The sequence below is a fragment of the Ursus americanus genome, chromosome 7 (assembly GCF_024610735.1).
Source record: "Ursus americanus isolate L20-20 chromosome 7, mUrsAme1.1.p, whole genome shotgun sequence".
Classification (NCBI taxonomy): Eukaryota; Metazoa; Chordata; class Mammalia; order Carnivora; family Ursidae; genus Ursus; species Ursus americanus.
Genome location: NC_142133.1, coordinates 39920957 through 39947633, shown reverse-complemented (window position 1 = coordinate 39947633; position 26677 = coordinate 39920957). Strand labels below are relative to the sequence as shown.

The window sequence follows — 26677 nt, the reverse complement described above, 5'->3', positions numbered from 1 at the left end:
TACACATTTGTCCAAACCCATACAATGTACAACACCTAGAGTGAACCCTAGTGTAAACTATGGACCTTATGTGATTATGATGTGTCAGTGTAGGTTCCTGAGTTATAACAAATGTATTGCTCTGGTAGGGATGTTAATAATGAGAGAGGCTATGGGTATGTGGAAGTGGGGGTTATGGGAAATCGCTGTACTTCCCTCAATTTTGCTGTGAACCTAAAACTGCTCTTAAAAATAGTCTTAAAAACAAACAAAAGAAGTATGCAGATAAAAATATATAAATTATATAAATACAACCAAGTAAATATAAATAAATATGTACACATTTATATGATAGCAAGAAAGAACAGAAGAAAATTCACTTCACTATACCACACAATGTGTAGTTATATTCAGGTTATGGGATTATGGTGATTTTATAAATTTTTTTCATCCCTTACTCTTTTAATGTTGTACCATTATAAACACACACACACACACACTTATATGTATACACACATACATACACATACATACTATATACATATTTATCCACATCTAATGAATTTATTAACTGGACTTTTAGAAATTGTGTATTCATGATTTAATTCAATAAATATTTGTGAAATACACACAATGAGCAAGGCAATGCACTGGATGTTCTGGAAATCCAAAGTGAATCAGGTGGATTCTGCCCTCAAATTCCTCACTGTTGTATGGGAAAGATACTATATAGCTAGTTATAATACAACTATATAAAGTGCTGCCCAGATCAGAGGGGCTAGTTAATCACACTCTTCCTCCCTTCCAGACTCAAGGAGTCAGAAAAGCATCAGAATAGGGTATCAACTGCAGCAATGGTTAAGCCAGAGCAGAGAATATTCAGGGGCTTGTACGTAGCTCCCCTTAGTCCTAGGACCATAGGTCTTTCCTGCTGTAGATGAAGAAAGGTGAGCAGGGTGGGTTAGGATGATGGGTAAGGAAATGGAAGGCCTCTTTTGGGGGTACTTATGGCCTGGACAGGTGGTAAGGGAAGATGAAAGAGGCGAAAGAGAGGGAGTATACTCCAGAGCCAGCCTAGTGGGGCAGCGATTCTCCCACACCCCCTCTTCCTGAGGAAGAACAAGTCAGGGATGCAAGAAGGAGGGCAGCTTTCTCCAGCATTTCAGAGAGGGCAGAAGTGTTACTGGGAGTTTTTGCTTTTCTATGGGGAGGGGCAGAATCCCATAAAGAGAAATCCTTGCAATGCTCTAAGAGTTTGGAGAAGAAATTATGCTGAATACTCCCTGATTCTACAAAAGCCCCACTACTATCTTTAAAACCTAAAATTTGTTAAACATTTTTCTTTCCATTGGGGAACCTGGGTGGCTCAGTTGGTTAAGCAGTTGCCGTCAGCTCAGGTCATGATCCCAGGGTCCTGGGACTGAGTCCCGAGTCAGACTCCCTGCTTGGCGGGGAGTCTGCTTCTCCCTCTCCTTCTGCCTCTGCCTTGTCCCTTGTTCCTGCTCTAAATAAATAAATAAATAAATAAATAAATAAATAAATAAATAAAATCTTTTTTAAAAAAGGGGATTGCAAGTTTTGAGGCCAAGAGTCGAGGCAGAGGAACCAGTTACACTTGCACGGAGACCAGCTGATCTGGCCTAGGCTGATGCTGCTCTTCTCCTATAGAGGCTGCTGGGCATGATCTGGCCTCGAAGGGTGCAAATGAAATTAGCCCCAGGACCTCCACATAGAGCCTCTTCCTGCCCATGAAAACAATGACCCTGCAGGAAGCAAGATACTGCAATACATTTATTTTTATTTACTGAGGGAAAACAACCGACAATAGCCCTCCCCACTCTATTTCCTGGGCAATTAACAGCTGTCTGGATCTGGCCAAGACCAGGGTGGATCATTGGCCAAGAGGAAGTGACCTGGAGCAGAGACTAGAAAAAACAACCACGATAGAGCTACAGTTTCGATTTTTGCAGAAGCATGATGAAGAAAAACAAAACAAATTATATCAGCTGTGAAAATCAGCTGTGAGTCACCTCCTCAGGAACCAGTGAGGCCCAGTAACCCCCCTTGCCCTCTCTCATTGCTTTTACTGGCTTTTCTGGGAATCCATGTCTGAGAAAGCTGTAGGCAAAAGAGTATATTTTCTGGTTGGAGTAGCAGGATAGGATGCATTAGTTAAGCTAGAGGAAGAATAGTAGTTCCCAAGATAAAGTTCAGTAACCATCTTCAAAGTTAACCTATGTAATGGGGGGGTGGTGAGGGCAGGGTGCAAAAAACATGGAGATGCATTCACAGGGAAAAAAGGATGGGATGAGAAAGGAAGGAAGGGAAGAGGAGGAAAACAGATTAGATGGATGGAGGGATGGATGGGAGGGAGGGAGAGAACATGTAAGGAAGGAAGAAAGGGAAAAGGAGGAAGGAAGAAAATAAATAGACTTATCATTTATTGAATGCCTATCTTTGCCAAGATCTTGGATAATCCCTTTATGCTGGTCATCTGTAATACCTTTAACCTTTACCACAATTCAGCAGGGTAGGTAAGTAGTGTTTAAAAGATGACTGAGGGGCGCCTGGGTGGCACAGCGGTTAAGCGTCTGCCTTCGGCTCAGGGCGTGATCCCGGCGTTGTGGGATCGAGCCCCACATCAGGCTCCTCTGCTATGAGCCTGCTTCTTCCTCTCCCACTCCCCCTGCTTGTGTTCTCTCTCTCGCTGGCTGTCTCTATCTCTGTCAAATAAATAAATAAAATCTTAAAAAAAAAAATAAAAGATGACTGAGATGAGACTTCAAATCGATGCTGGTCTGCCTGATGGTTTTCCACCCTGGTAAAGCATGGATTTGGGTGTCTTTTCTAGAAAGCCTTCTCAGATCCCCATTACTGATCTTTAGCTTTTCCACTCACCTTTGTGTTTCTGGAGATCCCTCTTCATGCCTCTATAGAAACTCTTCCCTTTAGTACGGGAATGGGTAGGTTTGCTTGCCTGCTAGACTAACTCCTCAAGGCAAGGACTTATTTATCTACAGGTTGCAAATTTGTAGCCTTAAATAATACACCCCCAATTCTCTCACTCTCCAGCTCTTATTAACCATCACTATACCCTCTTTTTATGAGGAGGTCTTTTTTAGATTCCACATATTAGTGACATATACAGTATATGTCTTGCTTTGTTTGACTTAACCTCAATTAGCATAATGTACTTAAGGTCACAACACATTTTCTTTATCCATTCATCTGTTGATGGACACTTAGGTTGTTTCCGTGTCTTGGTTATTGTGAATAATGCTGTTGCGAACATGGGAGTGCAGATATCTCTTAAACACAGTGATTTCATCTCCCTGTTTCCTTGATCATCTTAATAGATGCAGGAAAAGCTTTTGACAAAATACAACATCCTTTCATGACAAAATCCTCAACAAACTCGGTATAAAAGGAATATACCTCAATATAATAAAGGCCATATACGACGAGCCCACAGCTAACATCATGCTCATTGGTAAAACATTGAAAGCTTCTCAACTGCATACAAAAACTCCACCATTTTATTCCCTTTATAGTTTTGATGTCACCATTTACCTCTTTTTATATATTGCATTCATTAACAGATTGTAATAGTTATTTTTAGTACTATTTTCCTTTAACCTTTATACTATAGTTTAGTGGTTAACACACCATTCTAGTACAGATTTAGAGTTTTCTAAATCAGACTGCATACTTACCTTTCCCAGTGTGTTGTACACTTTCAGATGTTTTCATGCCACTAATTAGCATCTTTTCACTTCTGCTTGATCCTTTCAGCATTTCTCGTAAGGCAGGATCCCTTTAACCTTTGTTTCACTGAGAAAGTCTTTATTTCTCCTTTCTATCTGAAGAATAACTGCCATATAGAGTATTCTTGGCTGGTAATTTTTTCTTCAACATTTTGACTATGTCATTCCACTCTTTCCTAGCCTGTGGGGTTTCTGCTGAGAAATCCACTGATAGCCTAATGGGGGTTCCTTTATAAGTTATCATCTTTTTTTCTCTAGATACATTTAGGATTCTTTTTCTTTGATTTTTGACAGTTTTCATTATAATGTGGCTTGGAGGTCTTTTTGCATTGAGATAATAGGGTGATCTATTGGTTTTGTGAACTTTGATGTCAAAGTCTGTCCTCAGTTATGAGATGTTCTTATCTATTATATTTTAAACTTTCTGGCCCCTTGCTCCTCTCTTCTCCTTCTGGAACCCTGATTATGCTAGCATTTGTACATTTGACTGAATCCCATAGATCACAAAGGCTTTCTTTGCTCTTTGTCATTCTTTTTTTCTCAGTTTGCCTTGCACTGGGTTATTTGAAAAGCACTGTCTTCTAGGTCACTTATTTCGTCTTCCATTTGATCTACTCTGATACAGATTCTCTCTATTGCATTTTTCACTTCAACCATTGAATTCTTCAGCTCCAGAATTTTTGCCTGGTTCTTTTTTATGGTCTCTATGTGTTGCTAAAGTTCTCATTTTGTTAATGTGTTTTTTTCCCTGATTTCATTGAATTGTCTTCTGTGTTTCTTTGTAGCTCATTGTTTCCTCAAAACAGTTACTTTGAATTCTTTATATGCTAGATTGTAAGATTTCATGCGTTTGAAATGTTTATTGAAGGATTATTATCTTTTGATGATGACATGTTTTCTTGATTCTTCATGTTCCTTGTAATTCTGTGTTGCTGCTTTGCCTTTGAACTAAAGACACCTCCTCAACTCTTCACTAGTTGCCTTCAGATGGGGTATTTTGTTCGTTGGTCCTGCTGTACCTGGGATTCTCTCTGACCTTGTATTTATATACCTGCTCTACACTTCTTGCTCCCTCTTGTGGCAGAATTCTTAAGCTTTTATGACTTTTCTGGATATTACAGCTCACCTGACTGGCTGCTGGAAACCTCTCTTTTGTTTTCCAGAAGGTGGTGCTACAGCTCAAGTTTGTGGGTTCTCTCTTGCCTACAGATCCAGGTCTGTTTTTCTGAGAGCACTACATTTTACCTAATTTGTTTTTGCTGCCAATCTTGGAGCCTGAGTAAGGAGCCACTTTAGAGTGGAAGAAGGTATGGGTTTAGCACTTGGGGTGTTAGGGGTGTCTGCCAGCTGGTAGGAAGATCCGTGGCTGAGGTTCTCCCAGAGGTTTGTGGGTGGACTTTCTCCAGACATCCTGAGCTCAGACAGCATGAACTGTGTCCCTTTATAATGCTCTTTGATATTCTTACTTGCCTCTTTCCCAGTTTCTTCCTTCCACTCAATCATGGAGGTCCTGCTTCAGTACTCTGGATGTTGCTGGAAGGAAATGGGTTTGCTGTGCAGCATCCAGCAAAGCTGGGGTAGCTAGGCACTCACACACTTCTCTCCTTTCCCCCCACAGGGTGGTGCCATGGAATAGTTCAGTTCTGTGCTGTGTCAACTTGGGGGGCACTGCTGGAAGAGTTCCTTCAAATTTGTTTTGTTTGCTTGTTTCCTTCAGTGATGTGCTGGAATTCTGTTTCATCCATGGGTGTTTGCCCAAGTCAATACTTTTCAAAATTTTCCCAAAACACAGCTGTGAAAGGTCAGGGTTGGGGTTGCTAGTTCCACAGTCCAAACCGAAGTCTGTCTGCGGTCTGTCTATTATTGGATGATCTGGTGGGCTGGTGGGCGAAACTCCTCCTGGGGTTTTTTGGCCTATGCTGTTGGATCATAAGACTCCCACAGAGACACTTTTGTTTGTGGATGGCTGCTTAATTAGCAGTTTAAAAAAAAGGGACACAAAAAGTTAGGATATCTTACACCGCCATGATATTGATATCACCCCCCTTTCACCACATTTACATTGTTTGTTAACTACTCTTGTATCTGCTATTAGTGTCTTCTATTATCTTCTCTCCTCTCCTCTATGTACCTATAATTTATATCTATTGCATTCACATCACTGTCATTTTGGTAGAAGTTTCAGAGGGAAAGAGATATCATAAATACATGCATTCGATATGCTGTGTTTAGACTGATAGAACCTTTTTTTGGGTACAATTTAGAATGCATAAAACTTCAAAATGTCCATGCCCTTTGATGCAGTTGTCCTGTTTCTATATAACTAACCTGTAGAAATAATTCTACATGTATATAAAGAGATGTGTACAAGGATACAAGCACGTTGACACTAGCATTGCTCATAATAGTGAAAAATTGTAAACCATTTATGTCATAGTAATAAGGAAATGGTTAAATAAACTTTGACATGTCTATGCTACAGAAGACTATGCAGCAGTCAAAAAGAATGCTGTTGGCATATCTGGAAATCTCACTAACAAATATCCTTAAATTTAAAAAACAGATTAAAAATTAAATTAAAAATTAAAAATAAATAAATTAAAAAACAGATATGTATTATATATGATCCCACTTATATTCTTTAAAAACTCACAAAACAATATATGTTTTGATTCATACTAACCAGTGAATAGAGATTATGGAAAACGAATTTGCTGATGGTAACTCAAGATTAAGTCCTGTCAGACTGACCATGCCTTGGGACCCAAGGCCAGGTACGCCCCTATGTTCTCGTACTTACCCACAAAGGGAAGGCTGTTCACCCAAAGACTCTCATCCTACTGAGCACATCATACAGGGGTCATCACCGGGCCCACGAAACATACTGCACATTCACAGAATGATTATTTTCTTTTCTCGCCAAGGAAAACCTCAAATTTCTTCCCCACAAGTCACCTGATGAGGTCATCACAAAATACCTACACGGGTTTTCCATCCGTGATTGTATGAGTTATCGATTGCTGCATAGCAAATTACCTCAAAACTTAGTGACTTGAAACAACACATATTTATTATCTTGTTGTTTCTGTGGGTCACGCCAGGGCTGCACCAGGAGGGCATGATTCACTTCCAAACTCACGCACATGGCCATTTGCACGAGTCAGTTCTTTGCAGGCAGTTGGTCAGAGGCTACTCTTAGTTCCTTGCTATGTGCCCCTCTGTAGAGCAGCTCAAAACATGGCAGCTGGCCTCGTCAGAGCAAGTGAGTGAAAAAAGCCAGAGAGAAGGCATAGGCAAGTTGGAAGTCAGTCTTCTGAAACCTAACCTTAGACTCACTCATCATTTTTCCCATATTGTTTTTTAGAAATAGATCACTGGGTCCAGCCCACTATATCCAGCCCTCAAAGGGAGGGGCTTATGTAAGAGGCTGAATACTAAGAAATACTAAGAGGTGGAGGGCATCTCAGGAGCTGACTACTGTGTTGACTTAGGCCTGTGATGGTATAGTTACAATACAGGAGGCACTGGTCCTTGGTTTTATTTATGAATTTGTCATCAAAAATAAATAAATAAAAGAAGCTGCTTACATCTGTGATTAAAAGGGTCTTCAAGGGTTGCAGGAGCAAATTCAGAAGCCAAGAATCTTCCGCTATAGGCAAAAATAGGCTTTAAACACATATACACCTCCTAAGCAAATGACATCCAAGTCGTTGGTTGCTTATAATACATCCTAAACAATAATTGTCTTTCTTTTTATCTTCTCATGTTGAAATTATTTCAAATTTAAAGTTGCAGGAATATAGGGAAAAAATCCCATATGCCCTATACCCAGATTCACCATTTGTTGGTAATTACGTTTTGAATACACTATACAGATTGTCACATGGGAAGGCAATATTTGTAACTATCGGAGCTTTGAGGTGTGATGAGAGCTGTGCAAGGGGGGCGGGAGCCCTATTTGCTCTCCGCATATAGGGTCGTCATCTCTCACATGCCTCTTCCTCCTTCTCCTGCAGAAAATCCCGAGCGAGCAGCTCTGTACTTTGTCTCCGGCGTGTGCATCGGGCTGGTGCTCACCCTGGCTGCCTTGGTGATGAGGATCTCTTGCCACACGGACTGCCGGCAGCGTCCCCAGAAGAAGTTCCTGCAGGACCGAGACAGCAGCTGCGAGAGCAGCGACAGCGAGGATGGCAGCTCAGACACGGCGTCTGACATCTCGGTCAGGAGACACCGCCGCTTCGAAAGGACTTTGAACAAGAACGTGTTCACCTCGGCCGAGGAGCTGGAGCGCGCCCAGCGGCTGGAGGAGCGGGAGCGCATTATCAGGGAGATCTGGATGAATGGCCAGCCTGAGGTTCCCGGGACCAGGAGCTTGAACCGCTACTACTAGCGGCAGGAGCCGAAGCCCGCACTCTGCGGGAAACCGCCGGCAAGGGCCAGGGTCGGCAGGGAGGGTGGGCACAGAGCTGAATGCAGTTCTGCGGGAGTCCTGGGGGCAGGGATAAGCAGGCCACGCCCATTTTCTAGCCAGGAGGACTGAGCTTTCCTTTTCCACTAAATTTATGGAAAAGTAGAAAAACCAAGTCAGTTCATCAACCTTTCCAGGTCGTGGAATGGTGCTGAAAAATCCTCTCCAACAATGTGGATGGAGACTAGAGAAACGGGACTGTGGTTTCTCTTGATTTCTGAGGATCTCAGAAGTTTCTGCAGACTTCATTGCTATGTGTTATTCCTTTACAAAAGGAAGATTATCATGGCATGAGGGCTAGGAATAGCAGGGTGAACTTAACCCAGTAAATGCAATTTTCTAAATGACCCGATGCTATGGAGGTGATTCTCATCCAGATAGCATGATTTATGATTATTATTTAAGGCTGATTTTTAAAAATCTTGTGTTGCAATGGCAACCTCGTCCATTTTAACTGGCACCTCAGGGATTAAAATCCTATTTTTTAGTATAGTTCCCACCTCATTCATGAAAATTGGTAGAATTAATGTATTATGTGAGATGTGTCAGTGAGCTAGAAAATATCAATAACCTCAAAGGATGAAGGGTTTTATTTTAAATAGTTTATAAAATATATATTAATGTGCATATTTGAAGATGCTGCATAAGAATAAAAGCTGTGTTCTCCCCCTTTTTGGAGAGTAGAAATTTTGTTATGACTCTAGATAATTATGATTTTAAACATTTTGTTAAAAAAAACAAGTTTGGATTTCCAAGAAAAGAATGGGAATGGGAGATGAGGAATAAAGCCAAAGTTAGGATGACATAAAAAAAATAAATGCTACATAAAATCTTTTTTGTTTCATGTCCATCTCTGTGGTTATACTTACTTTAAATGGCAGACCTTTTACATAGGTGGCTACGGTCTTTTGCCAGGCCCTTTCAACAACTGGAGAACTGGGAGAAATGGAAAAACTAAAGAATAAAGAAAATGGCCCTGTGTGACTTAGTAGGGACCTTTCATTTACTCTGTGTTGCATGTTAACAGTTACAATGTAGCTGAGTGGTTGTTAAGTAGGGGATAGACTTGCCCAAGGCTAGAAGTTAGAAGGTGGCCCCCTATGGAGAAGGGAAGTAAGTAGGGAAGGAAGAGAGCAAGGCTGAACCACATTTAGAAATGGGTTACAGAGAAGGAAGTAGCATCCTCCAGCCTTCTATCTCTGTCAGCTACCTTTTCTTCACATGCAGTGGGTTCCTTAGTCAGCCTGTCTGGACGCTCCTGAGCCTTCCTACTGGGAGCATCTCCATTGGCGTCCATCGGTGTCATCACCATGCCTGAAAGGACGGTCAGGAGACTTCCTCTGCTGGGATCTCTATTGCTTTAGCAACCCACTATCTGTGATAAGGGCTTGGAAGGCTGTCTTAATAAGGGAACAATCACAAATCTCTGTTTGCCCAGGGGGCAATACACTTGGCTTGAAACCTTGGTGGCTGGTCTTATTTTACCATTTTGGGTTGCCTCATTGGCTAGTAATTACTGCCAAAAATCTTGTTAAATCAGTGTCTTTGAATCTGGGTTCCCACCCTTGTGATTTCAGTCCCTAGGCAATAATTGGATGAATGGCCAGCCCGAGGTGATTAATATCATCTTGGTCTCTGTCGCTTAGAAAAGTGAAACAATAAGGTGTTGCCTTCATCCCCAGGATTCATCCAAAGCTGATAACAGGGAAGGATATGACCCTTGTTAGGCAGGGGCTAAGGGGGCTGCAGTGATGGAGGTGTTTGGGAAGTTTCCAGGTCATCTGGCTTTCTCACCCCAGTATCCTAATGCCCTTCTACCAAGTCCATAAAGTTCCCATTTTTAGGGTGGTGGTGGCTTTCCCTAAGGCACAAAATACTAGATAATAGTTTAACCCACTGCTTCACTTCCATATACCAAGGATTCCAGCTTTCCAGCCAAAGATAGGGAGACCTCCACTGTTACATTCCTTATCTTGACCCAAGCACTTCCACATTTAGGTCTGTCACTCTGCTTCCAGTTTCTGCATTAGGTCACTTCATTTGCAACAGAATAATACCCAAATTAAGAGCATTTATTAGTTCATATAACTGGGAATAGTAGGGTCGGATTAGGTTTCATGGATGACGGGGTCTAGATGCTGAAATGCTATAAAAAGTTTGCTCTTTCTCAGCTCTCATCTCTGCTTCTCTCTGTTGCTGGTCTCATTTTCTTCTACTTCATTTGAAACAATGACCTATGTATACTGCTACAGTGCTTTGGATTAATTGCTACTAACCAAGCTCCCATACACCTCACAGGTTGTGTGTGTGTGTGTGTGTGTGTGTGTGTGTGTGTGTGTGTGTGTGTATGTGTGTGTGTATGTGTGTTGGACAGTTTCACAGTTTACTTAGCTCAGAAGACAGCATGGAAAGGATGCTTCTGATCCAACTTCCCTGGTCTGGTTCCTCAGAGAAGCACTGACTGACAGTTAAACATCTGAGAAGATGTTTGAAGTACAGTTACCCTAGGAAGTACAGTTACCCTAGAAGTACAGTTATCCTAGCTCCCACCAACTTCCTTGAAGGGCCTCTTCCAGCACTGTGAGGCACAGGTGGTCACCATCCACCCATGGCATATCTGAACCCCCTGAGCTGAACCTTCACTACTGGCAGGGAGTGCACCCTAGGCACTTTTAGACTTAACATCATTCCAATATAAGGACATGAAGGAAAGAGACCTTGTTTCAAGGTCCAAAATTAAAATCACAGGGAAGGACTATTTGGCCTGGCTTGTATAGTGCGAACTTCTAGGAGTTTCACCATTTCAGATTTTACATTTAAGTCTTTTTAAAAAGGATTTATTTACCTACTTTAGAGAGAGAGAGAGGAGCAAAGGGAGAGGGAGAGAGAATCCCAAGCAGACTCTGTGATAAGCGCAGAACCCGATGCAGGGCTGATGCCACGACCCTGAAATCGCTACCAGAGCTGAAACCAAGAGTTGAATGCTCAACCAACTGGGCCACCCAGGCACCCATACGTTTAAGTCTTTAATCTATTTTGAGTTAATTTTTGTGAGTGGTGGATGATGGGGTTCAATTTCCTTCCTTTGCATGTAAATATCCAATTTTCCTAGCACTATTTATTGAAGAGACAATCCTTTTCCTATTGAGTATTCTTGGCTCCCTTGTTAAATATTGCTTACCTATATATGTGTGGGCTTACTTCTAGACTCTCAATTCTGTTCCATTGATCTATGTGTCTGTTTTTGTGCCAATACCAGACTGTCTTGATTACTATAGATTTGTAATACGACTTGAAACCAAGAAGTGTGATGCTTCCAGCTTTCTACTTCTTGCTCAAGCCTAATTTGACTATTTGGGGTCTTTTGTGGTTCCATATAAATTTTGTGATTTTTTTTCTATTTCTATAAAAAATGCCTTTGGAATTTTGATAGGGATTGCACTAAATCTATGATTGGCTTTGGGGAGTACAGACATTTTAACAATATTAATTTTTCTAATCCATGAACATGGGATATCTTTCCATTTATTTGTGTCTTCTTCAATAGCTTTCATTAAAGTCTTACAGTTTTCCAGGAATAGATCTTTCACCTACTTGGTTAAGTTTATTCCTAAGTTTTTAATGTATTCAACGCTATTGTAAATGGGATTGTTTCCTTTACTTCTTTTTCAGATGGTTCATTATTAGTGTAGGGAAATAAAACAGATTTTTGTATTTTAAATCCTGCAACTCTGCTGAATTTATTAGTTCTAAGAGCTTTTTGGTGGAGTCTTCTTGGTTTTCAATATATAAGATCATGCAACCTGCAAACAAAAACAATTTCTTGTTTCTTATTTGGATGCCTTTTATTTCTTTTTCTTTCCTAATTTCTCTGGTTAGGATTTCTAGTACTATGTTGAATAGGAGTGGTGAGAATTTGGCACCCTTGTCTTGTTCCTGATCTTAGAGGAAGAGTTTTTGACCTTTCACTGTTGAGTATGTTATTAGCTGTGGGCTTGTCATATGTGCCCTTTATTAAGTATTTATTGAGAATTGTTACCATAAAAAGATACTTTTAAGGTCTTATGCTTTAATTGGACTTATTCTATAGTCATTGAGGATATCCATCCATCTCCCTTTGCAATAATTCATTTTAGACTCAAAGTTAACTTGTTTCTGCCTTTCCTCTCTTGATGCTAAGTATTTTCACATTTATTTATGTTTCTCATGGTACTTTTTCCCTTTTATCCTAATATTTTATTTACATGTATACATTTCTAGTATTCACTGTGTTGAAGTAAAATGGCAGTACTTCCTGCCTGTTGCCATAGCTTTCACAGCTTCAGCATCATTCTTATCAGAGTGGCTGTTCTGATAAAAACAGCTATACTTACTCTTCTAATCGCCGTGGGCAGAGCAAAATTAGCCTCATTTATTATGTCTTTCCTCATATTCTCAACCTATATTGAGATAGCACATATTAAAAAATGGACTCCTCTTAAAAATTGTGGTAAAAAAATTGTGGTCAAAAAGGGGTGTCAATCTTCTAATTGCCTGCCAGCCCAAATCAGTCTTTATAGATCAGGATACATTCTTTCTTTGCCCTAAATATTGGATTTAATATTTAACAAATTTAGTACTGGTAAATATTAGGCTTCAGGGTAAGAGTCTCCCCAGATCTTGCTTGAGAATCTGCATCATGACCTCACTTTATCCTAATTGTAGATTTGAAAATTCACAAATTTTTAAGTTTTAAATATATGACTTGCTCTTTCACCCTGGGATAAGACTATCTTCCTTACATTTTCCAGATAGAATCAAATCTTCCCTTGTGTCCCCTCTGTTGCTTGCACACTCACACTCTATGTGATTTTTCTGCACCTGCCTCTGTGCCCTAGTCTTTAAGCCCCTGACAGCTGTACGATACCTTACTCACCTCTGTATTCTCAGTGTGCATGCAGGACCTGGATCATTGTAGCTTCTCATTAGCTTTGAATAATAAAATAACACAAAGCCTCAGAGAATGGGAAATAGGGCTAATTGCAGTTTGCTGTTCTACAGAGCTTCAAAGCCTTAACTGTTTGCAACAAAGATGATTTTTCTTAAGTTTATGAAGGTCTGCTTTATCTGCCTTCATTTATTCTTTCCTGTTAACCATTTTCTTGTCTCTTGCCAATTTAGAATCTCTCCCATTTTCTTTTACATTAACTCAGATGTGACCAGGTGGTAGGGCTCTCAAGACACTTTCCACATTTAATCCAGCACTGAGAGTCGTACAAAATTTTCACAGGTTTATAAGGAATGGGCATTCCTTCTTGAAATTGCAATGGCTATTCTTAACCTCACTGATGACCAATTTTCCAGTCCCTCAGGCTTGAACCAAATAAAGGGAAATTTTTATATTAGGCTTAACCACTGGGAGTGTGCCTCTTGTGCCTCCAAAATCGTTACATCATCTATCCTTTATTATTCCCACTTTCAAGATCATCTTGGCCTCACTTGATCTGAGGGACTTGACCCTCAGATGCATTTTAAAATCTCCTTTCTGTAGGAAAAACCATCATTCAGTCCCTGAGAGAGGGAACTGTCACATGAAAGTCTCTTTCCCTAGCTCTCTGTTCATTTTTGTTTTCTTTCTTTCAGCAGTAGGCAGAGATCAGGGCCTAAGAGCGGCATCAATGGAATTAAAAATGACCTTCCCTTCCAAGCTTCCATCCGAGGAACACAAGGAACTTCTGAGACTCGAAGAAGAAAGATCTCTCTGGCTCAAGGCCAGGCCCCATATTTGGGAGTTTGTTCAGATTAAGAATTGTGCAACCAGCTCCACATAGTCAAAAAGACCAGGTGATGAACCAGAATTTGTCCTTCGTGCTCCCTCAAATTTGTGTTTTTATCCATAGTCTCTGGTTTTTTTCATGGAGAATATTTGATGCTTTAGACTGTGCTATGACACAAAGTCTCGTGTATGTCCTCAGAATGGAAAAACTGTTATCACTCAGGATAATATGTAGATATACCCTAATGAATTCCTTGAATGGGAAGAATACATTTCTGAACCAGGAACTTTTGATAGGAAGGAGAGATACATAAACAGAAAGGTATTTTCTTTTTAGGATATTAGTGTTATTTTGCAGAATTGGACTTTTGCATATCCAGGACTCAAGTGTATGTTCCTACCTTTTTGAATACTTCTCCAGGTAAGCAATTCATCAGTGGGTATTGAGGAATGACCGGGATATCTGTAAGTGACAGAGGCAAGATAAAGTAGAATTGATTTAGCTGAATGGAATGAGTACTTTATAAGAGATTGTAAAGCAGAATTTTGCAAACTTCGGCTCATGGGCCATATCCAGCCTACCACCTGTTTTTGTACCAATCGCAAGTTAAGAATGGTTTTTACATCTTAAAATAGTTACATTTTAAATTGTTAGTTACGAAAGTGCCTACATAATAGCCTCCATGTTGCCTTGACCCACAAAATCAAAAATATTTACCATTTGGCTTTTTATGGAAAAAGTTTGCTGACACTCTTGTAGACGAATGGTCTAGAAATATTGATAAAGAATAGGATAAATGCAGAATTCTATCCTCTCCTCAACTTGTGGCAGGCTGAGTAATGACTCCTGAAAGATATCCATGTCCAAATGCTTGGAACCCATGAGTATGTTACCTTACATGACAAAAGGGACTTTATAAATGTTATTAAATTAAGGAACTAACTGAGATAGGATATTATTCTGTATTATCTGGGTAAACCCAATGTCACAGGGTCCTTATGAGAGAGTCAGAGAGGATTATGTGATAATAGAAGCAGAGTTTTCAGTGATACAACCATGAACCGAAAAAAACATGAGAAGCCTCTGGATGCCGGAGAAAGAACAGATTCTCCATGGGAATCATCAGATGGAACCAGCCCTGCTGACACCTTGATTTTAGTCCTAAGACCCATTTTGGAATTCTGAACTTCAGAACTTATAAGAAATAAATATGTGTTGTTTGAAGCCACTGCATTTGTGGTAGTTTGTTACAGCAGCAATAGGAACAACAGGAAATGATCTGTTTATCAACCCTGTGCTCCTTGGGTTGTAGAAGAATCATAGGCTTCACCATAGAGTCTCAGAAAATATAGGAAATTCCTATAGACAAGCTGGGTATGAGGGAGAGGGGAAGTTGAAGAGGAAGTTTAGCACATAGAACATGTAGCTGATTGCAGATTGATGGTTTTAGAGAACATTTGGCAAAGGCACCCAAGGAAGAGCTCAATTATAATTAGTTAGGGAAGGAAGAACTGCCAAAGGGAATGTGACTGAAAGTCAGGGAGAGGTAAATGATTGGCAGACCTGGGAGATGAGACACAGTTGCACTAGCTAGCCTCAAGTTTTAAATGGCCTCCACCCAGGTATCTATCTGAAATCTAATGATGTCTCCATTGGCAGAAGAAGATAAAGGACCGAGGCCCTTAAAATGATGTGGGTGTGTTTTTATGTCAGCCATATAAGCTCTGTGACTTCTTTTCCAATCAGAACATTTATCTCCACCTGCCTCTTACGTTCAGATCAATTCTCCTCCCTCCAAGAATCCATCTGTTCATTATGTTTTCTGTAATTTGCACACAGTGGTATCCTTGGCAACCAGTCATTTGTCGTAGATACAGCCCTTAGAGTTCAAAATTGGGTCCTTATTTCAAAAACTATTCACTAAACAAAAAACTATTCACTAAACACACCAATATCTGTTAAGATAACTGTTCTCAAATTATGTTCTGCAGTTCACCAATTACCACTCCTTGGACCTAAGGGTCCATAGAACACACTTTGGGAAGCACCTCCTTTAAATCAATAAAACTGAATGCAAAGCACAGATTAAAAAAAATTTGGAGCTCCTGCTTGTATTCCAGGCCTTCAAAGAGCCACCAGTACATAGAATTTCTGAAGCTTTCTCAGAAATTTGGGTCCATACTGAAATCGACCCTACTATTCAAAAATTTTTATGAACCATGTGAATATAAAAGCATGAAAATCCAAAGCTACTTTTGAAGGGTCTCCCAAAATATCTTAGTTTTTAAACTTTTCTGAACCACCTTGCATGTGAGTGCAGTGACCCACGATGTCCCCTTTCCCAAGACGCCTGCAGCTCACAATCACCATTTCCTTCTAGGTGAAGGGGACCATTGGCAAGATTTCTCTAGGGACCAGGAAGGCAGCAGGTGCTGCTAAAGGTGCCCTTGACATACAGGATGCCCAACTCTGCCTTTTTGCCTAACCTAAAAGTGTAGAAAATTATAAGAATGCTGATTTCCTTGGCTGGATTTGAAACGAAGCCCCAAGGATCAACCTTGACATATTGCAATAAAGAGGCAGGCAATTTGTTCATTGAGTTTAACTGCTCTAACATACTCAGTGCTTAAAGGGTATTTGGCAGGTAATTTCTTGTTTAATTGTCTCTCTCCTCCTAGATTCTGGGTTTTATGAGGTCAATAAATCTGTCTTTTCAGTATCCCTAGCACAATGCCATTCCTTAGTATGTGCTCAGTAAATATGCATTGAACGAAGGACTGAATGTTAAGTTTTTAGCATCCAAAAGCTCTTTTGAAATTCAGAGGCAATTTTGATGTTATTGCTATTGCTATATCAGGTGGCAATACTAATTGTGTTGATGTTATTTTCTGCCAGGCTCTTTGAACTGCCAATAAGGGAAAATTTATTCTTTAGTAAAAATGAACAAATAAATAAAATAACCTCTGATTATATCTGAAGATTTTATTAATGTGAGGAAAACCTATGAAAGAGCAGAATGTTTATAAAGCACTTTTTTTTTTTTTTTAACCACTGAGATTTCTTGGCATAGAGTCTGGACTTTCCACTGGTATCATTTCAGCTAGTGTTTACTGAGTACTTATTATGTTCAAGACACCAAGAGAATTGTGTCCTCTATCTTAGTCTTCAGAGGAGGTAAGAAAGTACACAATGGCTGCTTTGCAAAGTATAATATGATAGAAGTAAGACTGAAAGACAAAGTGCTAGAACTTTCCAGCTGCTGGGGAAAATAGCCATGGAGCTGCCTCTATTTCTCTGAAGCATTCAGTCTTAGGGAGAATGAAGACTCAATGACACCAGAAGGAGAACTGAATTCACAAGTTAGATACATGTCCATTAGCCATCTTTCCTTAAAGCAGAACGCCTCCTAGCTTTTGGGGAACAGCATATACACATAGTGTTTGCTTTCTTCTGTGGGAAGGGCAGCCTTATCAGTACATTCCAGTTACCAGTAATACTTAACGCCACATCTTGTTGGTGCTTCATGCACCAGCATACTGGGTTATTTCTTGTTTATCAAAGACTTTTGTGGATACATAAGATGTTTTCATATATGAGAGAATATTATAAGCCAGAAATAAATCATCCAAGTTTAGCAGAAACTGCCCATCTAATCCAGCCTCCTGTCTGTTCAAAATCATTTAAAATGACTACATAACAAATACTTTCTGAACATCCACAGAGGTCCTGGAGTTGGGCCTAAAAGTGGTGAGGATACTGACAAAGGAGAGGAGGGACAGCATCCGGGTTGTAGACAACAGCCAGAGAGAGCTTCAGAGGCAGAATGAGGGGCAAGTGGTAGGGATTCAGTCCTAAAAGGTAGGTTAGATCTAGTTTCCGGAGTGTTGGACTTTGAGAACTGGCTAATAAGACTGGCCATTTGTCTTTAGGCAATGGAAAGGAGAAAGCAAGGAACGATTTATGAACCAAAAGGTTATATGATCAACACATGCTTCAAAAAAAATGAATCTGGGGGGCGCCTGGGTGGCTCAGTCATTAAGCATCTGCCTTCGGCTCAGGTCATGATCCCAGCATTCTGGGATCAAGCCCCACATCAGGATCCCTGCTCAAAGGGAAGCCTGCTTCTCCGTCTCCCCCTGCTTGTGTTCCCTCTCTTGCTGCCTCTCTCTCTGTCAAATAAATAAATAAAATCTTAAAAACAAAACAAAAAAATGAATCTGCATTGGAGAAGGTAGAGTCTTGTGGAAAGGGGTTTAGGTAGAGGACTAATAGCTTGGTTACAGAATCAAGAAGATCTAATAACTGATTGAGTGTTGATGGGGGACAAGGGAGAAAAAGATGAAGTCCAAGGGGGTCTGAGGGTTGAAATCTGAATGATATAAACTTGTGATATCAATTAAATAGTAAGATTAATAGCATTTAAAGAATACAATTTAGTTTAAATAATGTTTTTACATAATCACCTCTTTTAAAAGAAAAAGTGAGTCAGTGGGGAAAACTTGTTTTTGGGGGAGTAGATTATAGTTGACATCTGTTGCTTTTGCCTATCCAGCATATTTTCTCCTTTTTCTCACTTTTTCTATAAAAGACTACAGTTCATGTGACTGAAGCCAATCAATTGCTTCCAAGGACTTAGATCAATAGTTAGCGTATCTCTACATTTCAGTCATGTGATTGGTTACAGGATGGTCAGTGTCCCAAGTTAGCCCAATGAAATTCAATTGTAGGATTTTTGATGGAATTATTGGGAAAGAGAAGTTCTTTCTTTCTCTAGGTTTACTAAGGCAGTGAAAGTAAGCCTGGTGCTTATGGTTAACTAAAATGAACATATTCTAAAAGAGATACCCCGACTTAGAAAGAAGGGAGTGAACACATACACACACATAAAAAAGAGAGAAAAACAGAGACAGAGACAGAGAAACAGACAGAGAGAGGAAGGGAAGGGAAAAAAAGACAAGAGGATGAGATTCAATTATCAACAACACTGAGTTCCTGGATCTAGCTCAGGACTCTTATAGCTACATAAGGAAATATATTCCTCTTTTCCCCGTTTCAGCTTTCAGTTGGATTTCTGTCATTTGCAATACAAAAGACCCTGGTGAATGCAGTGCAAACATATAGAATCTCAGGTTCCAGAGTGGTATCTTGGTGGACTGTAACTCCGAAGAGAAGCCATAACCAGGGATACATATTTGAAACTCACTTGTGTGAAAGCAATGTTAAATCTCTGGGAGTGACTGAGGTCCCCAAGAGAAAGAATGTAAAGAAAGATGGGAGGGAACAGAGGGAGGAACAATGCTTAGCCATAGGAACTGAGACACACAACTGGAGAGAAAAAAAGAAATGGTCCTCAGGGTTAGGTAGAAATTAAGCAGAATGAAGATTGTCACTGGGCTGGCAACTAGCAGTCATTGGCTATCATTAAGTAGGGATCTGTAAGGTCATGGGTCTTAAAAATGGTTATGAGAGGATAAGATTTGGATTTCCCGGGGCGCCTGGGTGGCACAGCGGTTAAGCGTCTGCCTTCAGCTCAGGGCGTGATCCCTGAGTTCTGGGATCGAGTCCCACATCAGGCTCTTCCGCTATGAGCCTGCTTCTTCCTCTCCCACTCCCCCTGCTTGTGTTCCCGCTCTCGCTGGCTGTCTCTCTCTCTGTCGAATAAATAAATAAAATCTTTAAAAAAAAAAAAAAAGATTTGGATTTCCCCCTATATAGTACTTTACTTTATCCTCCATCGCATCTGTAGAAATTTCAGTTAGACGTTATGTGTCTTACCCACCTTTAATAACGCTCTGTGCCTGACAGCCAGTGGGTGCCCAATAAATGAATGAATAAAAAGAAAATGGGCCGATGTATGTATAAAGTGTTTTTATTTAGGAAATGGATTTTTGTCAGGGAAAACATGTTATTTACAATGTGCTTCAAGTTGAGGTCTGAGAATGTGTATCCAGCATAACAGCACCCACAATTTAAGGCTAGTACATAGGATAAATCAGCCTAGGTAGCTGCAGAACCCTATGATATAGTACATGGGTCACAAATACCAGAGTCTTGAGTCATAAACTCAAACATACAAAGCAAAGATTGCAAAAGGATGGAAACATCTTGCATTTATGACAAGAAAATAGAAGAAGATAATTGATCTTACATCATTAGGCTCTTAATGATGGGCAAAGCCCATCCCTAGGTTCATTCTCTATTTTACATTTTCCTCCTTGCTCTAGAAAAGGAAGGGATTTTTGGAACAGGATGGAAAACAGGCCCAATCATGCATGTTAACACCAACCAACTGGCAGTGATAGTTTGGACTGCTAAGAGGATTGTATGGCTCCATGGAAAAGAGTTGATGGTGCTGATTGATTATTAATGTCTGCCATGGGCAAGAGAAGGGAGAAAATCTCTATTTCACTCAGATCTCTGCTCAAATGACACCTCAGAGGGGCCTTCCTTGATCATACTATCAAAAATTATCTTCTTATTTTTCTTTATAACACTTAGCACAATCCAATATTACATCATTTTTACATGTTGGACTGTCCATCTTCTCTTCACTGGATTACAAGATCCACAAGGATTTTGTGGCTGTGTTCCCAGCTCCTAAAACAGCCTCCTCAACATTTATTGAATGAATGAATGGTTTTCATGCTCTGTGTTAGTCAAACTGGACTAAGATAAGCTTCATTTTTGGGACTGGAGAACTCAGAGATAGTATCATATACAGACAGTTGCACCCCTTTCAAATTTTTTACTGTCTCTTAGTGAAAGGAAAGGAGAGTAGAATCCCTATAACCCATGTGTACAAGCACAGACATCCACTGAAAGTTAAGTTTTCGGAAAAGATAAACAAGCATAACCTTCCTTTCTTCCCCTTCTCAGAGCTGTATTTGGAACACAAGGCTGGGACCACCCACAGAGCTGGGGATTTGGGCGGACATATGTGTGTGTTCTATGCTGGCTCTTCCACCTTAATGGAAGAGCTGCTTAAAAGAAACAGTCACAACCTTGAGCGAGAGTTAGAGCAATGAATCATAACATTGTAGTGACATTAATTTAAGATTCAAAGGGCTTGGGAAGCACAACTGTCAAACAGTGGGATGAGCGTAGCCAGGCTTGAAAGCCTTAGTTGTGAATGAGTGAGCACGCATTTACCAAACAGCAGGATGGAAATACACAAAGGGAGACCTTGCTTAAGTTATTTCACTGCTTGGGATGTGGGCCCAGGGCGTTAGAATCCCTGAACCAAGTGAATGTTCGATCTCCCTGGGGGAATCATTCGTGGAAAGGAAGGTGGGACTGATCCCTCTCCATTGGAATGGGTGTCACGTGGTCAGGATCGGGGAGGCAGAGTGAGGCATCGGAGCCACGGAAGAGCAATGAACGCTAACCTTAGGGGTCAGGGTAGAGGTGGGAGCCAGAAACAAGGTCAGCAAGGGGAAATCAAGGCAAATATGAAGGGAATGAGAGGTTCCAGGGGCAGGTTGGTGCCTGCAGTGAATAGTAACTATGGATTATTATGAGGACTGGGGAAAGGCCAGAGAAGGGGCAATGTAGTCAGAGTGAATGTTACGGGATTGCTGTATGGGAGAAAATGGACACATGTGTTTGATTTATTCATAATTTATGTCTGTATAAAACTTCCAAAAAATTTAAGGCAGCTTTCAAGAATAGACACAATTGCACCACAGCTGTTAAAATAAAAGAGAGAAATATTTTTTAAAAAGGAGAAGTAACAGGAAACAAATTTACTAAATGCTGAGGACAAATCTGGTTGTTTTAATTGGACTTTGACTTTAGCTCTGAATGTCCTAGTAGCCAAGGAAAAGAAGAAGACAATTTTCATAACTGGCAGTCAAAGAAAAGAAAGCAGGATTAAATTCCAGTTTTCTCTTTTATTCAAAATGAAGAGAACAGAATCTGCCTGTAGGAACAGATGGAGTACCAAGTGAAAGGGAGCGGGAGAAACTAAGGATGAGGTGGACAGGACCACACCATGTCGGCTGCTTGCGGCTTGGGCCCCTTTCTCCCTCTCATGCTGGCTCCACACCCCCGCTGACTTCTGGCCATAAGATTCTCACCCACTGTCTGTCTTCTTTCCACCTGCCTAGCTGCTTGTGGCACCAGGGAATGAATGCAAACCTTTCACCCCATTTTTGCTATGTTCTGAAAAAGCCCACCCCCTCTTTCACTTTCTGGCTTTTACTATTACTTTGGGTGAGGCTTCAGATGCCACAGACAGTGGAACAGTTTCCCACCTCCTGCTGACATTGAAACAGACTTCCGTCCTTACCAACTCATTCCGTGGAGGGGGTAGAGCTCTTCCACACCCTATCGCATCCCTCTTTTATTCCCACAGGGGGCACCCAGCCTGCCTCCCACCTTCGCTGTCCTCTGAGTCCCTTCAGGTCTGACTGGCTGCCTGAGCTCTCATGCATCAGTGCCGGGGAGGGGGAGGGAGCCAACTGCACCTGAAGGATAAAGAAGGAGTGTTGGACCTTGCCCTCCCTTCTGTGCTCCCTGAGTCACAACCCCAAACCCTGATCTTATTCTCACCACCCCTGATCATAACACTCCTTACACTTTATTGTAATTGCTTGTTTAGTCTCCAGCCTGTCTGCTGCTTGCCTCCCCCTATCCCAAATACCAGAAGCCAAGAAGGGAGAGGCTCAGCCTCTGCTTGTCTGGTTTCCTGTGGCAGGCGTAGCACTTAGCCGATGCTCACAAAGTGAGCGTTCAAAAAACATTTCATTTATTTAACAAATGTTTATTAAGCAACTGCTACACAAGTGGCACTCTTCTAAGAATCTGGGATACGCCAGTAAGCAGACAGACACATCACCTTTCCTTGTAGATCTTACATTCTCATGGGTTTTAGTAAGTGAATGACTAATGTTATGGAGGCAATAAGGATCTGTCAGTTAAAGAGCCAGGAAAGGGTTCAGGACATTCCGATAGTGGTTCTCAAACTGGAATGTGCCTGAGAGCGCATTGATAAACACGGAGATTCCCAGCCCAGCTCCAGGGAGTGCAAGGCTGGCGTGCAGCAGGGGCTCTCTCCTGTGGGTGGTCTCAGACCACACTTAGAGCCATCTTGCCTGGCCTCCTGGTGGTAGAAACTTGAGAGCAGAATATTGATGAATGGGGTCAGGTTCCACGGTGGTCGGGCCAAAAGCGACATTCTCGACAGAGCGCCAAATTGTGGAACAGTTTAAAAAAATAACAAAAGCAGGTGAGGCTGTCTTTTATCACAGGTGAAAGACTGGCCGACTTCTGCCCTAAATCAGCACAGCACGTCCGTCCTGCTCTGAGGCATTAATTAAAGTGCACCTGCACCACCCCCTTTGCTGGCGTAAAGAACCCAGGTATCGGAGAAGGCTCTGGGAGGACACGGGAAGAGGCCTATGCCATATTTTACTGAGAGGCCAGGGTGCCCCTACAAGCTTCTGGCTCAAACTGTCTGCCTTTTACTCATATATGAATATAGACATACTCATACAGTGAGTAAAGGGCAAATCTGTTTTCTTGCTGTTCACATTCTTTGGAATTTGGGTGGGCAGCCCAAAGGCACCATTTTCCCCTGGGCTTTCTCTACCTCACACAATTTCCCTGTCTCACCCTAATTCCTTCCTTCAGTTCTTGGAAAGAAGGCACGTTGGCGTTCTGGGGCTGAAGGACAGAAGCATCCCCTGGGGCCCCAGGCAGCCCCCACCTCAGCTTCTGCAGGCCTGATGCCAGCACCTGGAACCTCAGCCTAAACTAGCCAGGACAAAACCGTGCTCCAGAGCCCCAGGGATCTGTAGGGCACCAAATGCCTCTAAAGCTCGCAAGGCAAGCCCCCGGGTGGGCTACACTCTCCTGGCCTCTAGGTCCTGCACACCTCCTACTTTCTTTTCTCTCACTTCCAAACTTTCCTACACCGCCTTGTGGATGCCTCATTATAAGGTAAAAAAAGAAGATTATCTTATATTATCCACCTCTTTCCTGAGGGTTTCCTCCAGATCTTGTTTTAATGGAAACCTGACTTCTATGTATGCGTCACTTCTCCCTGCGGCCCTCTGGGTTGGAGGCTGCTTGTTCCCCCAAGTTCCATGAAGTGCAGGACAGGGAAGAAGTCCTAGCATCTTCCAGATATATGCCATCTGCTGTGTACCAGTCTGGAGAAACCCAACTGCTTTTCTTTCTGTTCTAACATATAGGCCCCTTGATGAAAACAAAAATCATCCAGTGTGCAGAACGGCGCTTCTACGGAGCATCGTTTCCCGGTGCTGTCCTGCCATCTCTGAGATCGCCACTAGTTCTCTCTCTCTCAGTTCTCCAAGTTCAGCATTTCAAACATTTACCAGACTGGCCAACCTGCCTCCCTTCACTCCCAGCAGTTGAGTTTATGCCGTACTGCGAGGTAGGGCCCTGGAGTCCAGCAGGAGCCAGCAGAGATCAGACGTAGGATCTGCCTGGCTCTGAACCTGGGCCCCTCTGCTTCTTGGCTACATAGCACCAGGTTAAAAAAAAAAAATTCTTCTCTGTGCTTCAGCTTCCTTCTGTAAAATGAGGGTGATAACATTTACTTTGTAGAGCTATTATGAGAGTCAAATGAGTTAATGCATAGGAAAATAAGAACAGAATCTAGAATATGATACAAACTCAAGAAATATTGCTGATAGTCTCCTTTAATATTTCTAGGACTCCTCCTTTCACTAAGAGTGTAGGCTTCCAGACAGAACCTTCAAGGTGGAGGGCAGAGATGGGTCATGTTCGCAGAAGAGGAGGAAGCTTTATGGATGCCTGCACTTATCATAAGAGCAGGCAATGTGACATCTCAAGTCCAAGTCAAAGGACATTTGCACAGAAGTTTGTGTAGCTTATAACCTCTCTCCCCATTGCCCAATCCCCTCCCAGTTTAATCTTTGCCTACTAACAACTCATATCTCTTTATTTAAAAAAAGTCTATTTTTATTAAGTTTTTAGTTTTAATTCCAGTATAGTTAACAACTCATATCCCTTAATAAGGGGAAGAGGCACTTAAGAAAAAGCCAGAGTTGTGTCTATAAATGCGATCTCTGCCCTGATTCAGAATTGTTTGCCCTCAGGGGTGTAATTTTGGCATTTTGTGGCATAGAGAACCTGTTCATGAGCACTGGAATATCCTTGTGGTGGATCCAGGGGATTCTAATGTCTTGGTAATGGCAGTATTAGAAAAATCTATCTGAGTCACAAGAGGAGAACATGGTGCATAGCAAACAAGCCATCACAGAGGCTCTGTTCTAAGTGGTGGATGGGGTTATCAAGCGCAGAAGATTTGGCTCTCGATACCTAACATAGTTCACCTTCACCCCAAGTGCATTTGCATTTGTTATAAATCTACCTAACATTTACAGTTTGTTTTCATAATAAAAGACTTAGGCTTCCTCTTCTATATGCCCAGATGCCCTTTACATTGAAGTGCAATAAATTCCAAACACTCCAACTTGGCCTCAGGGAAGACCACAGTGAACCACAGTTAGGCACAGATCATGGATGTGGGGATGGTGCCGGCCCTACCACACACACAAGCTGATGTTCCCACTGGCAGACTCACACAGAACACCTGAAATCAAACAAGCCCAACTTTCCCAAGATGAGAAATAGCCCAAAATACCAGATCTGCAAAGGGAGTCCCTAATCTCTTCATAAAAAACAATCAGAAAAAACAAGAATAAGGAAAAAGTCTTATTTGAAAAATCCCTCCTTACCACTTTTCACATAATCTCAGATAATTTGCCATTGCTCTGCCTCTTGTCATGGGCAGTGTAGAACCACTTTCTTTCCTCTGTCTCTTCAGGCCAGGTTTATTCCAACTTCCAACAGTATCAGAAGGTTCCAGGACCTAATCTCCATCCCCAGGAGTTCTGAATCCCATTAGTGAGAAAGATCTTCAGGTCTGCCTCAGGTACAGCAGGACAGATACTGAGAACCTATGGTCACAAGGCAGTTTGGTTTTCATTGAGGTGACCTTCATCAGGGTTTGCCCAGGACTATCTTGGACTTAGTACTGAAACCCCTCAATCTGAGACATACCAGGACAGTTAGTCACCCTATGATACCTGGGAACTTTATAAAAAACACTGATGTTGAAGGCCCCTCTCCAGACAACATCTTTTAATTGACCTGGGATGGGGCTGTGCATCAATGTTGTTCAAACGTTCCACAAAGTGGTTCTGATGCTCAGTGAAGGTTGACAACCACACCTCTAAGAGATAATCAGTCAGTTTGGATCAGGCCAGTGAAAAAAGGCTTCTCTTAGGCCATGATGTGTCGTCTAATAGAGTTCTAGCCTGACCCAATTTTTCAGAGGCCTTTGAGAATATGGTACTTACGGTTTAGCACTCTCCCAATCCTCAAACAATAAAAAAGTGCCAAACAGGGAAATGAAAATATCCAACAAAGTCAAATATCTAAAATCATCATAAGGATACACCTGACATTGCTCTTCAATTCCCCCGACAATTAGATGAGGACAATTTCTAAGAGACCATGTATCTTACACCATATCATCCGGTTCCTCAAGAATCCAATGCCAATGAATTAAAAATTCAAACTGAAAAGGCCACCACTCAGGCTCAGCTGATGCCCCAGTGGTGAGCACCTGCCATTGCTGACTATAACATATCCAGCTAACAACCACATTCTTCTTATATTCAGATAGCCTTTCATACATGCAAAACTGAATCTGGAAA

General features: G+C 41.4%; 1 protein-coding gene across 8 annotated transcripts in view; it reads left to right on the top strand.

The window, feature by feature from the left end:
- Nucleotides 1-9045, top strand: part of EVA1A (eva-1 homolog A, regulator of programmed cell death) — a 56999-nt gene extending 47954 nt beyond the window's left edge. For all 8 annotated transcript variants that reach the window (XM_087863615.1, XM_087863613.1, XM_087863612.1 and 5 more), the window contains one exon: nucleotides 7760-9045. In XM_087863615.1, the coding sequence (XP_087719741.1) occupies nucleotides 7760-8133 (374 nt within the window). In that variant the 3' untranslated portion in view covers nucleotides 8134-9045. The remainder of the gene's footprint in view (nucleotides 1-7759) is intronic.
- The last annotated feature ends 17632 nt before the right edge of the window (nucleotides 9046-26677 follow it).